General features: G+C 39.7%; 1 protein-coding gene across 6 annotated transcripts in view; it reads left to right on the top strand.

Annotated features, from left to right (window-relative positions):
• The window catches only part of ARHGAP20 (Rho GTPase activating protein 20), a 140,711-nt gene extending 122,476 nt beyond the window's left edge, over positions 1–18,235 (top strand). For all 6 annotated transcript variants that reach the window (XM_027580998.2, XM_027580996.1, XM_027580999.1 and 3 more), the window contains 6 exons: positions 2,798–2,976; positions 4,339–4,500; positions 8,114–8,223; positions 10,429–10,618; positions 11,977–12,091; positions 13,185–18,235. In XM_027580998.2, the coding sequence (XP_027436799.1) occupies positions 2,798–2,976; positions 4,339–4,500; positions 8,114–8,223; positions 10,429–10,618; positions 11,977–12,091; positions 13,185–15,040 (2,612 nt within the window). In that variant the 3' untranslated portion in view covers positions 15,041–18,235. The remainder of the gene's footprint in view (positions 1–2,797; positions 2,977–4,338; positions 4,501–8,113; positions 8,224–10,428; positions 10,619–11,976; positions 12,092–13,184) is intronic.
• Positions 18,236–20,703: the final 2,468 nt, after the last annotated feature.

Below are 20,703 nucleotides of genomic sequence, written 5' to 3'. Positions count from 1 at the left end.
TTCCTTTCTGTCTGCACATTTCCCAAAGGGTGTTTCACTAAATGGAGAAGGGATTTGAGGAGGGGGTCCTCTTTGTGGGGAGGAGATGGGTGTCTTCGCAGTTTTAATGAAGACTGCTGTGACCCATACCCTTGCAAAGTAGTACTTCAACGTATGTTATCCTTCTTAATCCTTTTAATAAGGCTTTGAGATATAGGTCATATTCTCACTTTAAAGTTGACAAAACAGGTGAAGTAACTTGCCCACATAAATATCTGAACCAGGAGTCTAACTGGGCTCCTGACTCCAGAGCTTTATACCTGGATGTACGTACACTGATGATGTGCTTACTGTATTCTGAGGAAGCCAAAGGTGGATGATGGCCTGAAGGCATTTTGGTAAGATGTTACTTATTTGATTGTCTCCCCACAACTTGGCTTTTGTGGTATTTGGTTTAAGTTGGTTACTCTGAGGAAGTAAAATGCTAAGGGACATTAGAGTCAAACAATATAAAACACTTCTATAAAACTCTTATTTGAAATTAGCATCTGACACTCATGACCCTTTCCACCCTGAAAAGATAATCTCCTTTAGTGTCCCATTGTTAGGGACTGTTGCCCCACTGAACATCACCTGTGGTAGCTTGTGGGATGTCGGTGCCACACAGCAGAGTTTGATGACTAATTCCCACGCACCGTCACTGGAGAAAATAGCATCTGATCTTATGTTGGCACCACCTCAAAGTTATACCGCCTCACATCTCACTTCTATTAGTCTTAATCACAAGCCGTTTTGAATCTGCCTCACACATGTGTGCTTGGGGGGGGCCAGCCAGAGATGTGGGCAGAATTTACACACAATATCTGGGGCCCCCACTATGCATTTTTTCCTCCTTTCTGGGATTTTGCACACACACACACGCACACGCGCGCGCGCACAACACACACGTGCGCACACATGCACACACACGCGCACACAACACACACATGCACACAACACACACATGCACACACGCACGCACATAACGCACACACACACAACACACACACGCACACATGCACACACACAACACACACACAACACACGCACACGCACGCACACACATGCACACACACAACACACGCACACACATGCACACACACGCACAACACACACACAACACGCACACACAACACACGCCCACACACGCACACACATGCACACACGCACAACACACACACACAACACACGCACACACATGCACACACACGCACAACACGCACACACACACACGCACACACATGCACACACGCACAACACACACACACAACACGCACACACAACACACGCACACGCACGCACACACGCACACTTTCCAGCTGCCGTGGTTACCTCCATCTCCATTCTGTACTTTTTCAAGCCAGTGAGAGTGCAGGTTTCTCCAGATTGTAGTGACCCTCCCACCCAAGAGCCTGTCCTCAGGCTAAAAGCTCTAAGACTGGGAGACAGCCTGCACCATGCCGTTCCCTCTTGCAGGTATCGAACTTTTACCTCCGGTACCCACCTTCTTCTGGTCACTCTTTGGTGCCTTTAGGTAGGCTTTTGTAGTTTCAAATTTCATCTAGAGTTTAATTTGTTATCAGTGTGCATGTGCTGTGGGCTAGGGGAGGGCAGCGGAGGGGTCCAAAAGAACTTTAGAGAGCTGTCTTTTTAAGTATCAAATCCTGTGCAAATCCATCAACTTTCATGTTAAAATTAGATACAGATGACATCAAAAATGTTTTAGCACTGTGATCTCACAAAATCATGATTCACCGTCGACCTTTCTTCTGCCTATTTTGTTCATGCTGTCCCTTTCCATCTAAATCTCTCCTCAACTCAATTACTGCCTGAGAATGATTTATTGAGTACTTACAAGGTGCAAGCCACGATGTCAGGTGCTCTGTTGAAATTTTGTTCATTCAGAATCCAAATCAAATGCAAATGCCTCCAGAATCGCTCCCTCCCTCTTAATGGGTAGATGTGCTTTACCACTCTTCTAAATGCCTTGGATGCTTTACCCTTCCCTTGCTTTTCTCCCCGCCATCACCAGACCTGTTCTCCCATTAGATTATAAACTTAATTATGGCAGGGACAAGTCTCACTCATGTTTGCACCCATCCATGCTGCCTTAAACGTGCTTTTTAACATCAAGAATAAAAAGATAACTTAAAAAAAAAAGTCTTTGCAGTTGGAAAGAAGGGGAGGTGGTAGAATTGTAGAACGTTAGCTTCCTGTCTTTGTTTTCAGCAGTAGAGAGGGACATCAAGTAATAAAGCATTATTTGTTTCTAGAGAACATCTTAATAAAGACAAATCTTGGTGTTTTCCTTCCTCTTCCTTCTTCCCTTTCTCCTCTCTTTCTCCCTCCTCCTCTCCCTCCCTCTTCCCTTCTTTTTCTCACCATTTAACTGTGGTCTGATTTAATCTTCAACTTCTTAGTATGTCTCGTCTCATTTTAAAATGGGATAATATATGTGTTGGTATGAAACACCTTTTGCTTTAAGTTATTACAGTAAAGAGAGGCTTTTCTTTGCCTTTGAAAGTTCAGTGCCAAAACTCAAGTAAACAGACCAGTGATGTTCCAAAAATGGGATGGAGAATAATCCAAATATTTGACTTTTCCTTAATTTATAAAATATTACCGTGAAATTTCTTAGATTGAATTGTCAGTAGCAAAAGACATCTATAAGCATTTTTCTCTTTGAACCATAGTAATGAACATCCTGTAAGTTGGGCACTATAAAAATAAGACTAAGTGAATTGAAATAGTTTTCCTAATAATCTCACTTCTTCCTTAGATTCAGGTCAGAAGACATTTAAAAGGAGAAGATCTATCATAAACTGGGCCTTCTGGCGTGGTTCCAGCACTCATCTGGATAACTTGCCCGTGTCGCCAACATCTCCTATGCCAGGGCAGCTCTTTGGAGTCTCTCTGCCAGATATTTGTGAGAATGACAATCTGCCTAAACCTGTCTTGGTGAGTCTCGTTTTGGCCTGTGACACTAATGGGAAAGGAGAACCCTGGGAGGTAATCTATTCTTAAATGGAAAAATTATAGACACAGCTTTGGCTTTGGCTGAGAATATTATTATTACTTCAAAGGAAAAAATCTGATTAAGCTTTTGCAGAATCCTAAGGGAGACATAATGGGGAGAGATCATGTAGGCTGCTGGTGTCAGGAAGGAGCCACATAAGCCTGCCTAGATAAATCAGAGTTTGGTTCTGTAGGCAGAGTCCACACTGGAGTCTTGTTACCCCCCACATTTCTCTCACAGCCTTTCAGGAACTCTGCATTGTTCTGGAAGCCTCCTTTAATCACTCTAGAAGCAGAAACTACTCATTCTTGTACTTTTTAAAAATCCGACGTGTGTCTTATGTGTATTTCAGGTGTTTACACTTGTACATCCTCTGGCATTTAGTTACCTTTCATAATAGAACAAGTCAGATGAAACCACTGAGTTTGTACCATGTCCTTGATATATGAAATGGTTGCTGCTCAGCAGCGTTCACTGAGCGTTCCGTATCCAAGCACTGTACGGGACACACGGGACCTGACCCCACATCACGCTCTGACACGTGCCACCCCCTGGCCTCGCCGCTTTCGTGGTCGCCCTGCACAGCGGATTGAGCGTTTGTTATCACTACCATCATCCCTACTTTACACATTTAAAAAGCCTCAAGTTTACCAAAGGTCACAGAGTAAATATGTGCCATAACTAGGTCTCTGATCCCTTGGGTCACTTGTCCCCAACACACATTCTCCTTCCGACACCACAAGCAGAGGACATTTCTTTGCTAGAAAGACAGCAAAATGAAAGATTGGTCACAGTGCAGTGGAGTGGAGAAAGCTTCCTGGGAGAGGTGATGTTTTTAGCCTGATTTTAAAAGAATGAAGTAAATACAGGAAGTAGAATGAGGTATGGAGTCACATAAAAAGAAAGACAAACAAGTGGAGAATGAGTCTGGCAAGAGTATCTCCGTATTTGAAGGGAAGGGTCCGAACTAGAGAATAGTAGAAGAGTCGTCAAGGGAAGGACGGAGGCCAGCTACAGGGACCTTGAAGCAGTCAGAGAAAGTTTGTTTTAAAGTGTTGGTTCATTGAAGAAAAGACAGTGCCATCAAAGTAAAATGTTTCAGATGTTGAGTATAGCAAGAATAAGTAGGGGAAAGAGACCTAGAGATACCAAACACAAACTGACTTCCGTCCCGGCAGCAGCCCCTCCTTCAGTGCTTTTCCCCGGGGACACCCCAGCCTCTGCAGCCAGAGAGGGCAAGTGTGTCTTCCCCTGCTTGTGTCTGTGAAGTGCCACTCTGGTTTTTTCCTTTGCTTTCCTTATAGGATATGCTTTTCTTTCTTAATCAAAAAGGACCCCTCACAAAAGGGATCTTCAGACAATCGGCCAATGTGAAATCCTGCAGAGAGCTAAAAGAGAAACTGAATTCTGGAGTTGAAGTACACCTAGACTGTGAATCTGTTTTTGTGATAGCATCTGTCTTAAAGGTAGGAAAGGTTCTCCCTTCATCTACCCCACAGTGGAGCTCTGGAAAGAGACAACTGGTTTCTCTCATTACAACATTTTTCCCAGCTGCAAAGAACCATCATGGATTTAGAATCTAAAAAGTGTTAAAAAAAAAAAAATTTCACAGAACCAGCATTGGCCTTTAAAAGCCCCTGCCCATGATATGGCATGTCAGATACGCTTTTTAAACTTTTTCATCCCACGCCACTCTCATCTTCACTCTGCCACCCCATACAAAAAAAAAAAAAAAAAATTAAACTAAATTAAAAATAAAGCACGCACAGCATATTTACCAAAATAAACATCCTGATTGTGATGACTTCGTCACAATCTCATTACCTTCCTAATAAAGGCAAATTTTCAAGAATAAACTTGTATTAAACTTTGAAATAGAGTTTATCATAATAAACATTTGCCTAACAACTAAAACAAAAAATGGCTCACTGAGACCGCTGAAAATTCCATTCACTTATACAATCATCATGCCTTCCCCTGTCCCCTAGTGCCTTTTTAAAGTAAAAGCAGAGTAGGAATGACTCCAACATCTGGGTCTTTTCTAAAACCCTTACCACATTTGGCATTTTTTATGGTTCTTACCCTTTACCCCATGGTTACTTAACTCACATCCATAGTTGAGTTAGAACTCTTCTAAAATGTTTTCCTCCTCACATTCTTGAAAATGCCTCACATGTTTTGAAAACCTAGAGTCGGAACCAGCTTTTAGCAGAGGTTTCAACCCCAGCCATAGCTTCTGCAGACCTGTCTCGGGCTCCCATCTCCCAGCCCCATTGGAATGCACCAGGGCCAGGGGTGGAGGAAAACATGGTGAAGACGACCCTTGCATATCTCTCCTCCTGCTCAGCTGCTTACAGAATCTTACTTCATGACTTGATGAATAATCAGATGTTTCCTGGCAAATGAGCCATGTCTGCTCTTAACCCCTGCTGTAAACTTTTGCAATAAAGTATCAGTCAAAAAAATGGAGATCTGGAGCTAGGCTCATCTAATCTATTTTGCCCAGGGTTTGTGACTACTCTTCAATTCTGAAATACAATAAAGATATGTATGGTGTGCTTAGCCAGATGTATGTGTGGATATATGTGCACAATGAATTTTTCCTTTTTTCCCTTCATATAACTAGGCTTTTTCCCATCTCTTAATTTAAAAAGTTAAAGCCTACATTTTAGAAAATTTTCCCTACTATGCTATTCTTCACAGCACCACACTTAAAATTTTGTATTTTTGAAGCTATTATCAAGAAATATGGTTCTAGAGGAGTCAAATTGTATTTCAAATTGTAGAAATATCACTGGTACAAAAATAAGCAAAAGACAAATGATTGAAAAATCTGGTTAAATGGGTTCCAAATAATTGAAGTTTTGTAATCAGGTAACTGTGTGTTACTCTCATTTCTTCCAAGTGGTTTCAGGAAAGAAGATATTTTCTGCCAAAAGTTTTTGAGCTTTTGGTTTGGTTTGTTTCTTGTGTTTAAGACTATTTGGAAATGGTACTTAAGTTTTCCTTTAATTTTTTACTTATGCTGGTTTTGCTTAAATACAAGCTTAATTCTTTAAACTGTTATGGGAAGAAAATAGCTTGAGACACTGTAACTTTGATCCATTAGACCTTTGAGGAAAAGTTCATTTTTAATCCTGCAGGAATCTGATCTCAAATTAATTTGGGAGTTCTGCTGAAGACCTGGGCTCTGCTCTCGGAGGGGCAGAGACTTGCAGTTGAGTGCTGTGAGCTGGTGATTGTCATTCAGAACCAGCGCTCACATCCTTTCTCAGCTGTGATGGTGGTTGCATTTCGTAACTTGTTATTCCAGCTGTGGAGAGTTCATTGAGATGTTACGGGTTATTATCTTTCAAGTGTAGGTTTAAGATTTAATGATGTTTTTCTTCAAGACAGATCATAAGTATGTTTTCCACTGAGATTTAAAAAGAGAACTTTTGTCACTGTCCCACTTTGAAATAACAAATTTTGCCTCTTCTAAATCTGACTTTTAAAGTAGGTGCAGCAACTAAAATTAGTTTGGAATTATGGAAATTCAATAGCTTTACCCAAAAGGAGATGACTTTTGTGATGACACATCTCAATTACAAGTATGCAGGTACATTTCTATAGAAGATATAGTAGAACAGAGAAAGACTCTGAAGTAGTCTCTTCCTACTTGTTAACCGCTCTAAAAAAAATGTATGGTAACAGGTGACATGACTACAAGAGATGCTTTAAATTATCTTAAAATCTCAGTTACAGTTAGTTGGCCTTCCCTTGTTCCTCATCAATATGTGGCCATGTGAAAAATAGCAGCAGTTCAGTAATGACCTCTGCTGTGTCCGGGACTGTGTGTGGCATTGAGGTGTACGAAGAAGGTAAGGTCTGTGCCTGCCCTGGAGGAGCTTGTACTGGGGAAGATGCACACCTAATCAGCAGAGTGTAACAATCAGGTGCCACGGCTTCCCTGGTAGTGATAGAAACACGACACAAGAGTAACAGGTGGTGTGTTGCTGTTTGTAGGGCACGTAGGTAAAGTTGCTGACTTGGTTTTCTAGCGAGAGTTAAAACTGCTTCATTGCAGACTTCCACCTGTCTCCATGTTGTAAGCAGGAACTTCCAAGACCATGGGTACAGTGCTTAGACCTGAAGTTGAGTTTTTTCTGCCAAATGTTTACTGAGGTAGAGATCAGACTTTGTAAGCCTAGCCTTGTTAATACCATGCCAAAAGCAACGGAGAGAGTTGGCCTAGAACACAAATGAATATAGGACCAGGATCAAATTTAATTTATTTTTAAGCTTTTTATAAACAAAAATCAAACAACAAATACCCTTGGTCATATCCTATTTGTGATCTAGTCTGGTTTCACCACACCCAGCCCCACCGGCAGTCTCAGCAGACTAGGGTCTCAGAGGATAATGTACCGGGGACATGTTGAGTATGCGTCAGGCATGTGGATGCTGTCCCAGGCCCCCAGAGCCCAGCCACACAGAGCCTGGAATGCTTCCTCCCCCATCTCCAAACATATGAGGGGAATGCCAGGAGAAACTCCGAGTGCCTCTGGATGGAGTTGTTCACCAATGCCACTGGAATATAAAGTTCCAAAATAACAGGGACTTTGTTTTACTCACTTCTCTGTCCTCAGCCCCTCAAACAGTACCTGGCACATTGGAGCAAATATGTGTAGAATGATCACATGACTGACTACCACATTAGGAACCTCACAAACATCTTAGTGCATTTCTTTGAACTGGTGATTTGAGAGCGGAAAAGAAAAAGGACTCAGGATGGTTTGCCAGACCCTGTCATGTAGTAGTAGTTGGCTAAAACGTACACAGATGAGACTGCAGCCCGAACAGGTTGTCCTTATCTTTCCCACTATCGTCCAGACTCCAATTTCCATCTGGTTTTTGTTAGAAAAAAATCAAAGCCTGTGTTTCTATGTGCGCACGACCGTGGAGAGTTGGCACAGAGCTCCATGTACTCCAAAGAAGGGAAGACTTAACTTTTCAACGGAATGCTTGCTTTTTGATTTGCCCAGTACATATTTAGCATGAAAATAATGACTTAAAATATTTATTTCCCTTCTGTGTAAGGATTTTCTACGAAATATTCCAGGAAGTATTTTTTCATCAGATCTCTATGATCACTGGGTCTGTGTCATGGATCAAGGAAATGATGAAGAGAAAATAAATACAATTCAAAGGTAATTATTCTAATTTAGTCACATCTCAAAAATACTTTAAAAAAATATATTTTGTAAGTTTATCAATTCAAGTAATGATGGTCCATGAGGACCAGGTTTATGCTAGCTGCTATCATTGTTATTATTGTTTTTCCCTAATCTTATTAACATAGAATACTTGACCATTGTACACCTTCTCTATATCTGAATCTGATAGGAGCTGAAACCCATTAAACTAATAACTAATATCATATACTCATTCTATAATTTATGATCTTAATTTTGGTAAAAACTAACCAGACAGCTCCTTGTATACCTCATTCAGCAACTGAATTCATACAGAGAAAATTCCCTCTCCTCAAGGAACTCGCAGTCCTAGTAGAGTAGATAGATAAACCAAGAATTACAGTGTAGCATAATCAGTGCTACCAAAGAGATATGGAGGAAGGTACTGCAGAGAGTTAAGTATTGAAAAGTGAGTTGCAAAGCCTCCGTCTTATCACAAAGAATGCATTGTCTGTTCTCAGGCAAAGGGAGCTTGCTGGCAGAACTCACCACCCATATTCCTGAATGTTTCCTGCATTATAAGAGAACTGGAAAGAAGTGTCCATTAACAAAATGCAATACTCCCAGTTCTGTAAAAACCCAAGAATCCTAATATCATTTATCTGCATATGCTTGTTTAGTACAGTTTTTTTCTTGAGCAACTTTCAAATATGAATTATTATCTATACACTGCTACTGATAGATACCTTTTATATCAGTAGAACTTAGTACAGCTGTTAAAGACACCAGAAATCAAAGCCACATCACACATACTATCTATGCTTCCATTATGGTTCGGTGGAAGCCAAGCAGAGATAATGACCATCAGCTTCTCTGCGTTGTTGCTCATTGTCTAAAACTGTGTATCCTACAAACTGTTAAAGGTTGACTTAAAAAAAAAAAAAAAAAAGGAAAATTAAGACTCTACAAATATAAAATGAACACATGTGAAAATTTTTATTTAAATCTTTAATTAATGAGAGAACCAGTTAGATGTTACCATCAGTTCGAAGATGTCAAACTACTGCAACTTACATAGTTGTATCAGAAATGCTGAAATGAATTTACACGTAGATACAAAACTGGCTTTTTCTACTGGAGCATGAAGAGGGAGCAAATAAATCATGTCTCTCCACCAGACAGAATTTTCAAGTCTACAGACAAGTGTTAGATGCAGTGCTGTCTTAAGTCTACAATTTACAGAGTTGTAAAATAGCTCAAAGGCATAGGGCCCCTATGAAATCAGATAACCCAGAAGGGTATTCTAGACAGCACCTTACTTTCCATTGAATACACTCAGGAATCTCTTGGTTTATTTTAATATCTTTTATAACTTGTCCTTACAAAACTATACTCAGTGTCAGTCCATCACACTGAAGGAAGGCCTCTGTGCTATTTATGCAGGAAGAGTCACATTACCTTATTTTACCTCCCAGGTTGCAGACTTCTGTTGAAAAAAAAAAAAAAAAACATGAATATCAACATCTATGTCTTTTTTCTGGATGGTAGTCAATATAATTTTCAATGAATAATTTTAAAATCCCTTATCAATTACAAAACAGGAACAGTAGGAAATGTACTATTATAAGTTTGACTTATATGTGAAAGTGATACCAGTGAGAAAAAGAAATTTGGGACAAAACTGACATTGGAAGCTGGTAGAGCAGAATAGAAGCTGTCAGAATGGACCTGAAAGTCTTAATAGTTAAGGTTTGGGTTCTCAACCAAGAGACAGAATTTCTGTATTGCTACTTAGAAATATGGAACCACTAAAATTTAATTGTTGTTTAATTTCATCAAAAAGCTTTTTGGGGGGGTCTTGGTTGAGAATATTCTGAAATGTTATAGGATTTGCCTAAATTAAAACACACTGCACTAATTTCAGGTCAGTATTTCAGGCAGGCAGCATTTTTTTTTTTACAAGCCATTTTTCTGCATTCTTTTGCATCTTCATTGGGTTGTGAAGACAGTGTACAAAATAAATGAATAAATCCCCAGTACATATATTCATTCTTTCTGTATAGGCAGTCCCTACTTTGCATGTACCATATTAACTGAAACTCTTGCATATCTGAACTGTGTTCTTGCTTGGCATGTTTCCCCATGAAAAGCAAGGGTTGCTTATCTACACAAGTTTTTTATGAAATGTCTTTCTTAAAGAGTGCATTTTTCTGTCTTTAGGCTATTAGACCAGCTTCCGAGAGCCAATGTTGTTCTCCTAAGGTATCTTTTTGGGATATTACACAACATTGAGCAGCATTCCTTATCCAATCAGATGACTGCATTTAATTTAGCGGTGTGTATTGCTCCAAGCATTCTTTGGCCTCCTACTTCCTCCAGCCCAGAACTAGAAAATGAATTTACAAAAAAGGTAATGAAGTTTTTCATTTTTATGCCCTGGGTGACTGAGTTCCCATTTTGAACCTCAAATTCAGGGTTAATATTAATTCTGAAAGATATTTTCTTAAATAACTTAAATACACCTCCTTATAAATTTGAGTGTACTGAGTATTTTATCCTATCCTGTTAGATTATAGAAAGGTGATTTCTTGAGCAAAACAGAGATAGCAGTTGGGTTACTTCTCTTTTACCTTCAAGGAGGCAAAACACTATGACTGACTTAAACCTTAGAGTTATATAAGAAAGCAGATGATATGATTTAATAAAAAAGGACTTTGGACTTAGACAAGCCATTCCTCAGCCCCACCATTTGCCAGTTATACAATCTTGGATACAATTAGTTCTCTTGATCCAGTTTCCTCATCTAAAAAATTGAGGTGGTGATGATACCTAGTTCATACTGCAGTTACTTGAAATCCCACCCCTCTAGTGCCTGGTAGTTAATAAGGGGCTTAGGAATATTAGTTCCTGTGGCTCCCAACACTCTGCCTGTTCCTTCGCCTCAGCTACTGGGGCAAGGAACCTAAGGAAACGTTCGACTACATCTCAGTGGAGGCACAGAGCTCCCTTGTAAGATCTTTCCTCCTCCCCCACCTTCTCCATGGAGCCTAAGGGAAGGAATCGCATAGGTAGAGACTAGTGAGGCAAAATGCAAGTTTCTCTCTAGCTGTCTCCCTGCTTCACAGGAAACCCACAGAGGATGCCCACTTCCCACACTATGACAACTGCCTTTTATATATGAAATATATTTCATAAGTCTTTACCTAATGATACTTCATGAATTTTAATAAGAAAGTTTATTTCTTTACCCCAAATGCCCTATAGAGAATACTTTGTTAGCCTAATTTTATTTCATTTTTTTAAATTTTTATTTATTTAGAGAGAGAGCAGGGGGAGGGACAGAGGGAGAGAGATAATCTTAAGCAGACTCCATGCTGAGTGAGGAGCACAATGTGGGGCTCAGTCTCACGACCCTGAGATCATGACCTGAGCCGAAATCAAGAGTCAGATGCTTAACCGACTGCATCACCCAGGGGCCCCAAGTTACCCTAATTTTAAAGATGTAGCATTCGTATAAAAAAATGTTAACATTGAGCTAAGGCCATAAGAAACTTTAGTCCACCAATTAAAATTAATTTCTACACCCAAACTACTCTTGCGAGTATCATAGTTTTTTAGGGGGAACTGTTTTGTATATTTTTAAAGCAGACATGAATTTTTCTCAGGATTCTTTTTCATTTATGGTAAAATCAGGATTTATATATGAAATGTGCTTTATAGACATTCTATATGGAAAGTAGCACTTTGTTTTTGTCCTTTTTTGTGCAGGTTTCTCTGCTTATACAATTTCTGATTGAAAATTGCTGTAGGATATTTGGAGAAGAAATCACTTCCCTCTTGGGACAGGTTTCAGTGAGATGTGATACTAGAGAGAATGCCTCAGGTATTGTGGATAATTGGATTGGTTTTTGTGAGAAACAGACATGTGTCTGTGAAAATGCTGGGACAGTGTCCTGGGGCCTGCCGCAGCTCAGTGAAGGAAACCTCTGACTTCAGTCGTGGGCCTAGGGTTTCTGCTCCTCCTTGGATGACCTGCTAATAGGTCAGGTCATGTTAACACAGTGGTGGGGGTTCAGAAATGTGTAAGATGAGGTCCAAAACTTCCAGAAGCATCATATGGTATGTTTTTAACCTTTTTTTAAATAAAGCTTTACAAGGATCCCTGACATATATAGTAGAAAACTTCTGTGGCTGAAACTAGAGTAACAAGTCCCTGAAGAGGTAGAGGCAGGCTTGGTCTTCTCCCTGCTTCTCCTTCGAGTGGCCCCCGAGACATTTCAGCCTACTGCGAAACAGTTTAGAAACAACTAGTACTGTGGGGCCAGGGGGGATTTTGAAACCATCCAACCTTCCAGAATATGAATTCCCAGACCACCAATTACTAGTTATCTTTGACCAATTATTCTTTTTTTTTTTTTTTTTTTACTTAAATTCAATTAGCCAACATATAGTACATCATTAGGTTTTGGTATAGTGTTCAATGATTCATTAGTTGCATATAACCATTTTTGCCACTGAACATCAATATCTTCATCTATAAATATGGGTAACCATAATGTCTAACTTTTATGGTTGTTGTAAAGATTAAATAAAGTAGTGAACATTGAAGAGCTTGGGTTAGTAAATGATTCCTCCGAGACCAAACCATGTGTGCTCACCCACAGTCATGAACCTGCATATACCTGGCATTCATTCCTTTATATTTTGTACCATTTCTTGGTATTAACAACATGTCCTTATTGCTTTGAGATCTTAATTAAGAAAGCCTATTTCTTCAGGAACTGAGATAAATTCAGTATATAACATCAACATATTTTTTTTATTCTGGGAAGACTGAAAAAGATCCTTTCTAAGAGTAGGAATATGAACAATCTCCATAAAAAGAAAATTAAACTAAGTACCATAGATTGTTTTTTTTAAGGCAGCATGTATTTTTGGTAAGCAAAAATGTTAACTGTGGTTTGATTTTTTGACAGATATCTCTTGCTTCCAACTGAATGACTCCTCCTATGACAGCTTGGAAAATGAGCTAAATGAGGATGTTGATGCTCCTTGTAGTGACTTGGTAAAGAAACTTGGTCAGGGTAGCAGAAGTATGGACTCTGTATTAACCCTCAGTGACTATGACCTCGACCAGCCTGAGGTGGAAGGCCTTTTAACCCTGAGCGACTTTGACTTGGACCGTTCTAAAGATGAAGACATTCAGATGGAACAGCCTCTTGAATCCAAGCCAGTGAACATTGCAGTAGTGTATGCAAAGGTCCCACTGCGCGATCATGCCAGGGCCCCATCTGGCATGAGCACACCCAGCTACCTGTCCACAGCTGCAGCAGATGTTCCGAAAAGCCTGAGGCGACACCGGCGCTGCTCAGAGCCCAGCATCGATTATCTAGATTCTAAGCTTTCCTATCTCAGGGAATTTTATCAGAAAAAGCTACGCAAATCCAGCTGTGATGCAATTCTCTCACAAAAAGATGAGGATTATCTGAAGCAGAATCAACCCCTCCAGGAAGAGGGTAAGACCTATTTTAAACAGAGTTTAGTCGTAGGCACTGATACCAAGAAAAATGCCACTAATAAAAATGTTAAGAAGAAAAGCTTACCTGGTAATGAAGGAAATCATGTGAAACTTTTTTCTAAATCCAAGCCAGTGGCCATTTCTGTGGCATCATATAGTCACATATCCTCACAGGATCATCCCAGGAACCAGCCCTTTGGTGCAGATACATCTGGATACTCCCCACCAAACACAGCAGATGCCCTCAAGGGTTCAAGGAGGCACCGGCGCTGCTCAGAGCCCAACATGGATGACCAGCACTGCAAACTGACCTATCTCAGGGGAATTTATTCAAAGAAACAACATAAAACTAGCTATGATGCTGGTCTCTTGCATGGAGAAGAAGATTATCTCAAGCGGCACAAGTCATTGCAAATGGAGGGGCAAAAGCTCATTAATCAGAGTTTGGTCATGGGGATCGAGGTGGGCAAGAGTAGTGGCACAAACCAAAACACTGAGAAGGCTTTACCCCCAAGATTAAACATCTGCCCAAGGACTAGCTATTCCAGCCTGTCCTCCCCAGGAACTTCCCCATCTGGCTCGTCAGTGAGCTCCCAAGACAGTGCTTTTTCTCAGATTTCTGAACACTCTGTGTTTACCCCCACTGAAACTTCCTCTCCAATAGATTGCACTTTTCAAGCTCAAAGAAAACAAGAAGAGCTTTCCTCTGATTTTAGCAATTCCAGCTTCATTTCTGCAACTCCTGGTCCCTCATCAGGGCAGGCCAGCAGCCGCCTGGCTTATACGAAAAAGGATACTGTAGAATGGCATTCACAAATACATTCTGTAACTCTTCACCCAAGCACATGGTTGAGAAATGGTGTGGCCAGTTTGAAAAACTGGTCCCTCAAAAAGAAGACAAGGGCATCCAGACCAGAGGAAAAGAAAGTAAGTTCTCTAAAAGGACCCATGGAGCCACCTCCACATGCTCCTGGTATATCAGAAGCCAACCCACTACAAGAGAGACAGCAAGACATGCCCCAAAGGGCACCTGAAGAACTTGGAACTGTGCAAACAGCCCAGTGGTACAGTTCTTACCCCAGCCAGGACTCAGAGAGACACTGTAGGTCTCCATTCAGCCTAGTGGAGGACAGACTCAAGCTTTGTGTGAAGTCATACAAGGATGGAGAGAATAGTGAGCAGTGCTCTCCTGGTACTCTGCCTTGTAAGAGATCCTCACCCAGCTCTTTGTCTGTGGATGATCTGTCCGGCCCAGACGCAGAGCCTACAGTGGTTGGCGATACTGGGGACCAACATTTAGCCAAAGACATTTAACCACAGTAAGAATGTGATGTGTATAAGGACAGAGACAAGTCTAAGAATCTGATGTCTACAAGAACAGAAACTGGGCTAATAGTGATATAAAGACAAGATTATTATGACCCCTTTGTATAAATACATGGGATGGGTAGCATAAGGGTAATCACTGCTAATAGTTAGGACAACAAAAGAATTCTCTTTATTGAGACCATTTGACAAAAAGTTTAGACTAAAAAATTTCATCACCTGTTTGGGAGGCTTTTCCTTATTAGAGCCTGGGATCGGTCCCATCATGTGTTTTTAGAGGTATTAGCAGAGAGCCAGAGAAAACATCTTCTGTAGAGGAGACATGCCTTACATGAGATTAGTATCCTGAAAAGGCCAGGATATCATGAGTGAAGAATAAGGACTGTGGAGAGAGGGGAAGGGTGCAGAGAAACATCCACATTCCACGGAATGTTTTTAATAACTACGCAAGAAAAATGCCACTAATCAAAGTATTAAAAAAAAAAAAAAAGAAAGCATGTCTAGTATTGAAGGAAATCATGTAAAACGTTTCCCTGAATCCAAGCTAGTAGGCATTTCTGTGACATTCTGTAGTCACACGCCCTCACAGGAAGATTCCAGGAATCAGCCCATCGATGCAGCTAGAATGGAATAAAGTAGAATGATTCAACAGCCATGAGTATCATAGTTTATTTGTTGGTTGTGTTCATTGATTTATTTTTCCATTGGTGTTCCACTGCTCTGCAAAGGCTCCAGGACATAGAGCTCTGAGGAGAAAGAAGGAAAGGTTGCTCATTTCGGTATCCTTTTCAAAGGTGCCTGTGCTAGGGACATTCTCCAGAAATGAAACTTTTCCTATTAGAAGGTGACCTCCTGACAGCATTCGCTGTCTTAGTGTGGAGGAAAAGATCGCCACACCAGTCCTTTCTCTGTTACATGAAGTTGTTGCCAGCATGTGACCAAAGCATGCTCCTCTTTGCTGAAAAATGTTTTTCTATAGCCCTGCCTCTTAGATTAGCCAGCCAGAAAAATTACTGATAAATTGTCCCTTTTCTGATTGTCATTGGCAGTTGAGTAATTTTAAGTTGGCAGGTTATAAAGAGTCACAGAATGGAACGCCCACCAAAGCAGCAGTCAGGCCTTCTCAGACAGTCATTGGCTTTGGATTTCCTCACGTGCAGAAGTTTTACATATTTTTGTCCCAGATGATTCATGGTTTATATTGCATTAGTTTATCTCATATCCATGAATACTTCTCCCCTCTCTTGCCTTAAAGATTATACCAGTATACCCCCTGGGTCATCTCTGTGGATTGGCGAGGCCCCACCAGCCAGTAAGGAGGGATAGAATCAGGAGTGGGTGTGCATCTTCCTTCGTTGTAACTACTTCCTTATAAGAAGTTGCTTAGAACCCATTTGGCCTCTTTAGTTCACCATTAGATGGACCTTTCTCCCACAAACTAACTTATACCAAATTATTTTTCTTAGCCACTAGAAAACTTTCATGTCAAATGTTCTTTCCCTGTTGTCCTAAAGGTTGCATTTTTTCAGTTATAGAAAAAATAATAATAATAATGTTTTCTGTAAAGTAGAAGTCCTTTCAGTATTAGCTATACGTGCTACCTACCTCTACGGGACATGGCCCTGTTGGCCCTAAGCATTGTAATTAACTCTCAGAACTCTGTATCCAAAGAGCTCCTTCATGACACTGGCCATCTCAGTCACAGATGTGAAGTAGATTTTACCTTATAAACAGCCACTCCTATATTTAGACTCCTGAGTGTCCATATGCATCTTTTGTGGTATAATATATAAAGGCAACAGGGATTCGTTCCCCTTACCCTTAGGGCATACTACTGTCGGAACTGCAAGATGTGAAAAAAGTTCTTACGGCTTGGAGTGTCTTTCTGGAAGAACTTGTTTCTCCACTTAACAAAATAATAGTTCTCTCCTTTTTTTCTTTCATATGGTTGGGTAGAAAATTATCCACCCAATTTGAATCATAGAAGAAAATAGATGCTGAGGTTTTCCATAACCATTCCTATTCTCTTGTGTTCCCTTAGATACTCCTGTAATACTTAATGTGAATAGTTTGTTAATATTGCTGTAAAGTATTATATTGTATGATTGGAAGACAGACTACGTGTCATTTTATTATACTCTGTCAATCTATAATATATTAGACTGATGCTTTATCTAAAATGCTTTGAGTTTGTATAATATATCTTGACAAATTTTACTACCATATGTAATGTAATAAATGTGTATTTTTGTACTTGCAGAAACTGCTGCTAACTTTTAAAGTTGTTTGGTTTTCGAAGCACTGATAATGGATATGTATGAAGTCCATGCTGTCTCTTAAATAAAAAAAAAAAGTCTGTAGCGTTAACAATCCCATCAGAGCAATATTGCCCTTTTGTAGAATTGTTTTAGTTAATGAACCCAGTTTCTGCTTCACATTGGAAATTTTATGAAATGTATTTAATATTGAATTGGAACTTTGAACTTCTAGTCATAGACCAGGGTCAGTCTTTCTAGAAAAAGAGGGGTTTTTTTTTTCTTTTATATTTTCCTAATCTTATCATTTACCAAACAAGTCATGCTTTAGACACACAGTCTTCATTTTCTTAGGCATTATGATTTCATTTTGCTCCTAGAATCAGATATAGTCTATATTCTCATATCAAGAGAACCATTAACTCAGTTTGATTGATTGTATGAGATTTTCTTATCTAAATTTGAACCATTCTGACCAGAGTACCCAGTTGACCCCAGGCACGTCCAGATATCCCAAGGTGTCTGGATTCAGACACCCCAACACATCAATACTTACAAAGTCATATAAACTTACTAAATGTTACTGGCTTTTCATGGATGTTGCATATTTGCCTTCTCGAAATTCATTGAGGTTCACTCTGTGTAAGTTTAACCACCATTTCAAAGAAATTCAAAAATCATAAACTACCTTAGTCCAGAAAAAGTGATTTGCTTTAATGGAACACTGAAGACTAGCAACTCCACTGTCAGAAATGTCACTGATTATATGTGGGCAATGTACAGAAACACTGATGTTAATTTCTCTCTATATTTTACAGAAATACAAAGATAATTTGCTGCTAAAAAAGAGTCTCAATCAACTAAAAACACTGGATTCAAGGAATTATCTCATTTTGTGTTTTTCTACCTTTCATGGCATGACATTGAATTGAAAGGATCTAAGGTGTCCTTGAACCACTGGCATATTTTGTCTGTTGAAAAGAAACTCTAAGAATATTATGTATCTTAATCAAAATTATGGTAGTGTTTAACTGATATTTTCCTACCTGGTCATGTTTTAATGGCTTGAGAGGAAGTCTTTGAAAACTGCGTATTTCAATACAAAAAAAAAAAAAAAAAAACTGAATAATAAAGTTAGGTAAAATGTTAACTTTCTTTAATATCTATTCTGGTTATCAGGATATCTCATAAGCTAAGTTTCCTGCTGAAAGGAAGAGTTCTCTTGAGTTCTGTGCTGTCTGCCCCAAGTATGAGTCCTACTCATTTTCTGAGCCACCTGTGAGTATAAATCCTTCATCTTTATTGTTTGTGGGGTTTTTTTAAACACAGTGAACTCCTTGAGTGTCAGTTCTGCATAATGTCAGATGTATGATAGACTTGGCAGAAGGTGTATAATTGGGAAAATTTTGAAGTCCCAAAGAAACATACACAGAGGATGGTATCAGATGTATATTGTTCCTAACTTTGTATAGGACATGTTACTGTGCATCGTGTGTCCGGGGCATACATACATGTTTAGATAGTTCAAAGTGTTTTTCTAACTTATTTGATTTGTTAGGACAAAGTAAATACGTTTTCTGGAGTTTGGTTTTATTTTACATGGCAATATAAAGTGCAGGCTTCGGAGACATTAATATTTAAATATTAACTATTTACATATAGGTTTGATTTTAAATTACGGTAACTTAGAATAAAATTTAGACTTATTGCAGCTTCTTGATCTGCTATGAAGAGTGAATAAGTTGGCTTAAAACCTATAGTTAGGAGGTAGTCCTGTTTCTAAGCAAGTAAAATGGATGGTATAAAGAAATACTCTTCCAAGTCACAGGGGCCGTGATTGTTACCGCCTAAGATTTTCAGAAAGAAAAGAAACATTTTATATCTTTGTTCAAGAATGAGATGACTGAGGAACAATTATCAAAACACATGAATTCAGAGAAGCTTACTGCTTGTAGGCACAGCAAATAGAGGAGGAGGAAAGCTATGGATGAGCTAGCTAATTCGGACAAGAAGCGGAAGTCACAAGGAGTTCGAAGAAGATTGAAAAGGGGGAAGGAGCATGTCTTGGGGAGATGAAGGTGTTACACGTGATATAAATGCTATTCAGGCAGTTTAATTTTTATTACCAGGTACCCTTCTAGACCCTAGGGATAAGAGGTAACAAAAAAACAGATTGTTTCTGCCCCAGGAACTTTAAACAACTAAGGAAAAAATTGGGCTGTGTAGAAGAAAGTTAACATTAATATTCACTGGGCACTTGCATGCTCTGCTAATCAATGCATTATTTCATTAATGCTCACAGTAGCCCTACATGGTGAGTACATTCAGCTAGTGCCTCATTCTGACCCTAGGCTCTTTTTTCTCAGCCTTTCACCTTAAAATAGGGATGATAATAAAACTTCCTCCATAATAAAGCAGACTACAGTTATATACATGAGAACCAATCCAAACTCTAAGTTATAGAAACGGCTAGATATTTCTAATATAAAAAAGTAATAACCCAGTATTGGAAATAATTCAGAAAGCTATGACAAATAAAAAAAATAATTGAGCTAAAAATTTGTTCCAGAGAAAGTGGTGTAGACTTGTGTCTCCCATCTCCTCCCCACTAAGTACAACTACAAATCCTGGAAATAATACAAAAGACAACCAAAGGGGAATTCTAAATGGTGGTAAGAGGAAGGTAAATTGGTTCAGAACTGTACGACTAGAGAAACAACAATAACTGAGCATCTTATCTCCCCTCATCCAAAAGAAAGGAGACCAAGACCTGACCTTTCTCAGCCTAGCAACAGAAGACAGCCCAGATACATGGATTTTTCCCCCCGATCAATCAGAGTCCCTCTGACACCTTTAGGTAAGCTAGATGCCACCAGCAAGTGGGATAGATGAATGCCCCACCAATAATAAGTGGCCAAGGGGAGAGTTATCCTTTCCTGCAGCCTGAAATCCTCCCTTCCCTGCTGGGAGATGCCAGAACAGCCAGGCAACAACAGAAAGAGGGACCCAGTCAGAACAAGCAGCTCAGCCTGGGAAACATCTTTGCCCCAGCAGGTATAAGATTCCCCTCCCCACACAGACTCTGAGACAGCCAGACAGTGTGGACAGGAAGCCTCTATCACAAAAAGCACTGAGCCAAGGGAACGTAAGGCCTGAGGGACAAAGAGCGTTCTCTGGCTGAGAACAGAGCAAAATAGCACCACAGAGTCTCTGAAAATTAAATGGTCCATGGGCCCGCAACCCCTGAATATAGGTCAGGACCTGTGGGGTAATAACAAAAGACCCAACATTTGTATCATTGGAGTTCAAAAAAGAAGAGGGTAAAGCTGAAATAGTATTCAGAGAAATGGTGGCTGAAAAATGGCCCAAACTCGATGAAAGACACAAATCTGTATA

The sequence above is a fragment of the Zalophus californianus genome, chromosome 11 (genome assembly GCF_009762305.2).
Source record: "Zalophus californianus isolate mZalCal1 chromosome 11, mZalCal1.pri.v2, whole genome shotgun sequence".
Classification (NCBI taxonomy): Eukaryota; Metazoa; Chordata; class Mammalia; order Carnivora; family Otariidae; genus Zalophus; species Zalophus californianus.
The sequence above is the reverse complement of the archived record's forward strand: the minus strand, read 5'-3'. Positions and strand labels throughout refer to the sequence as shown.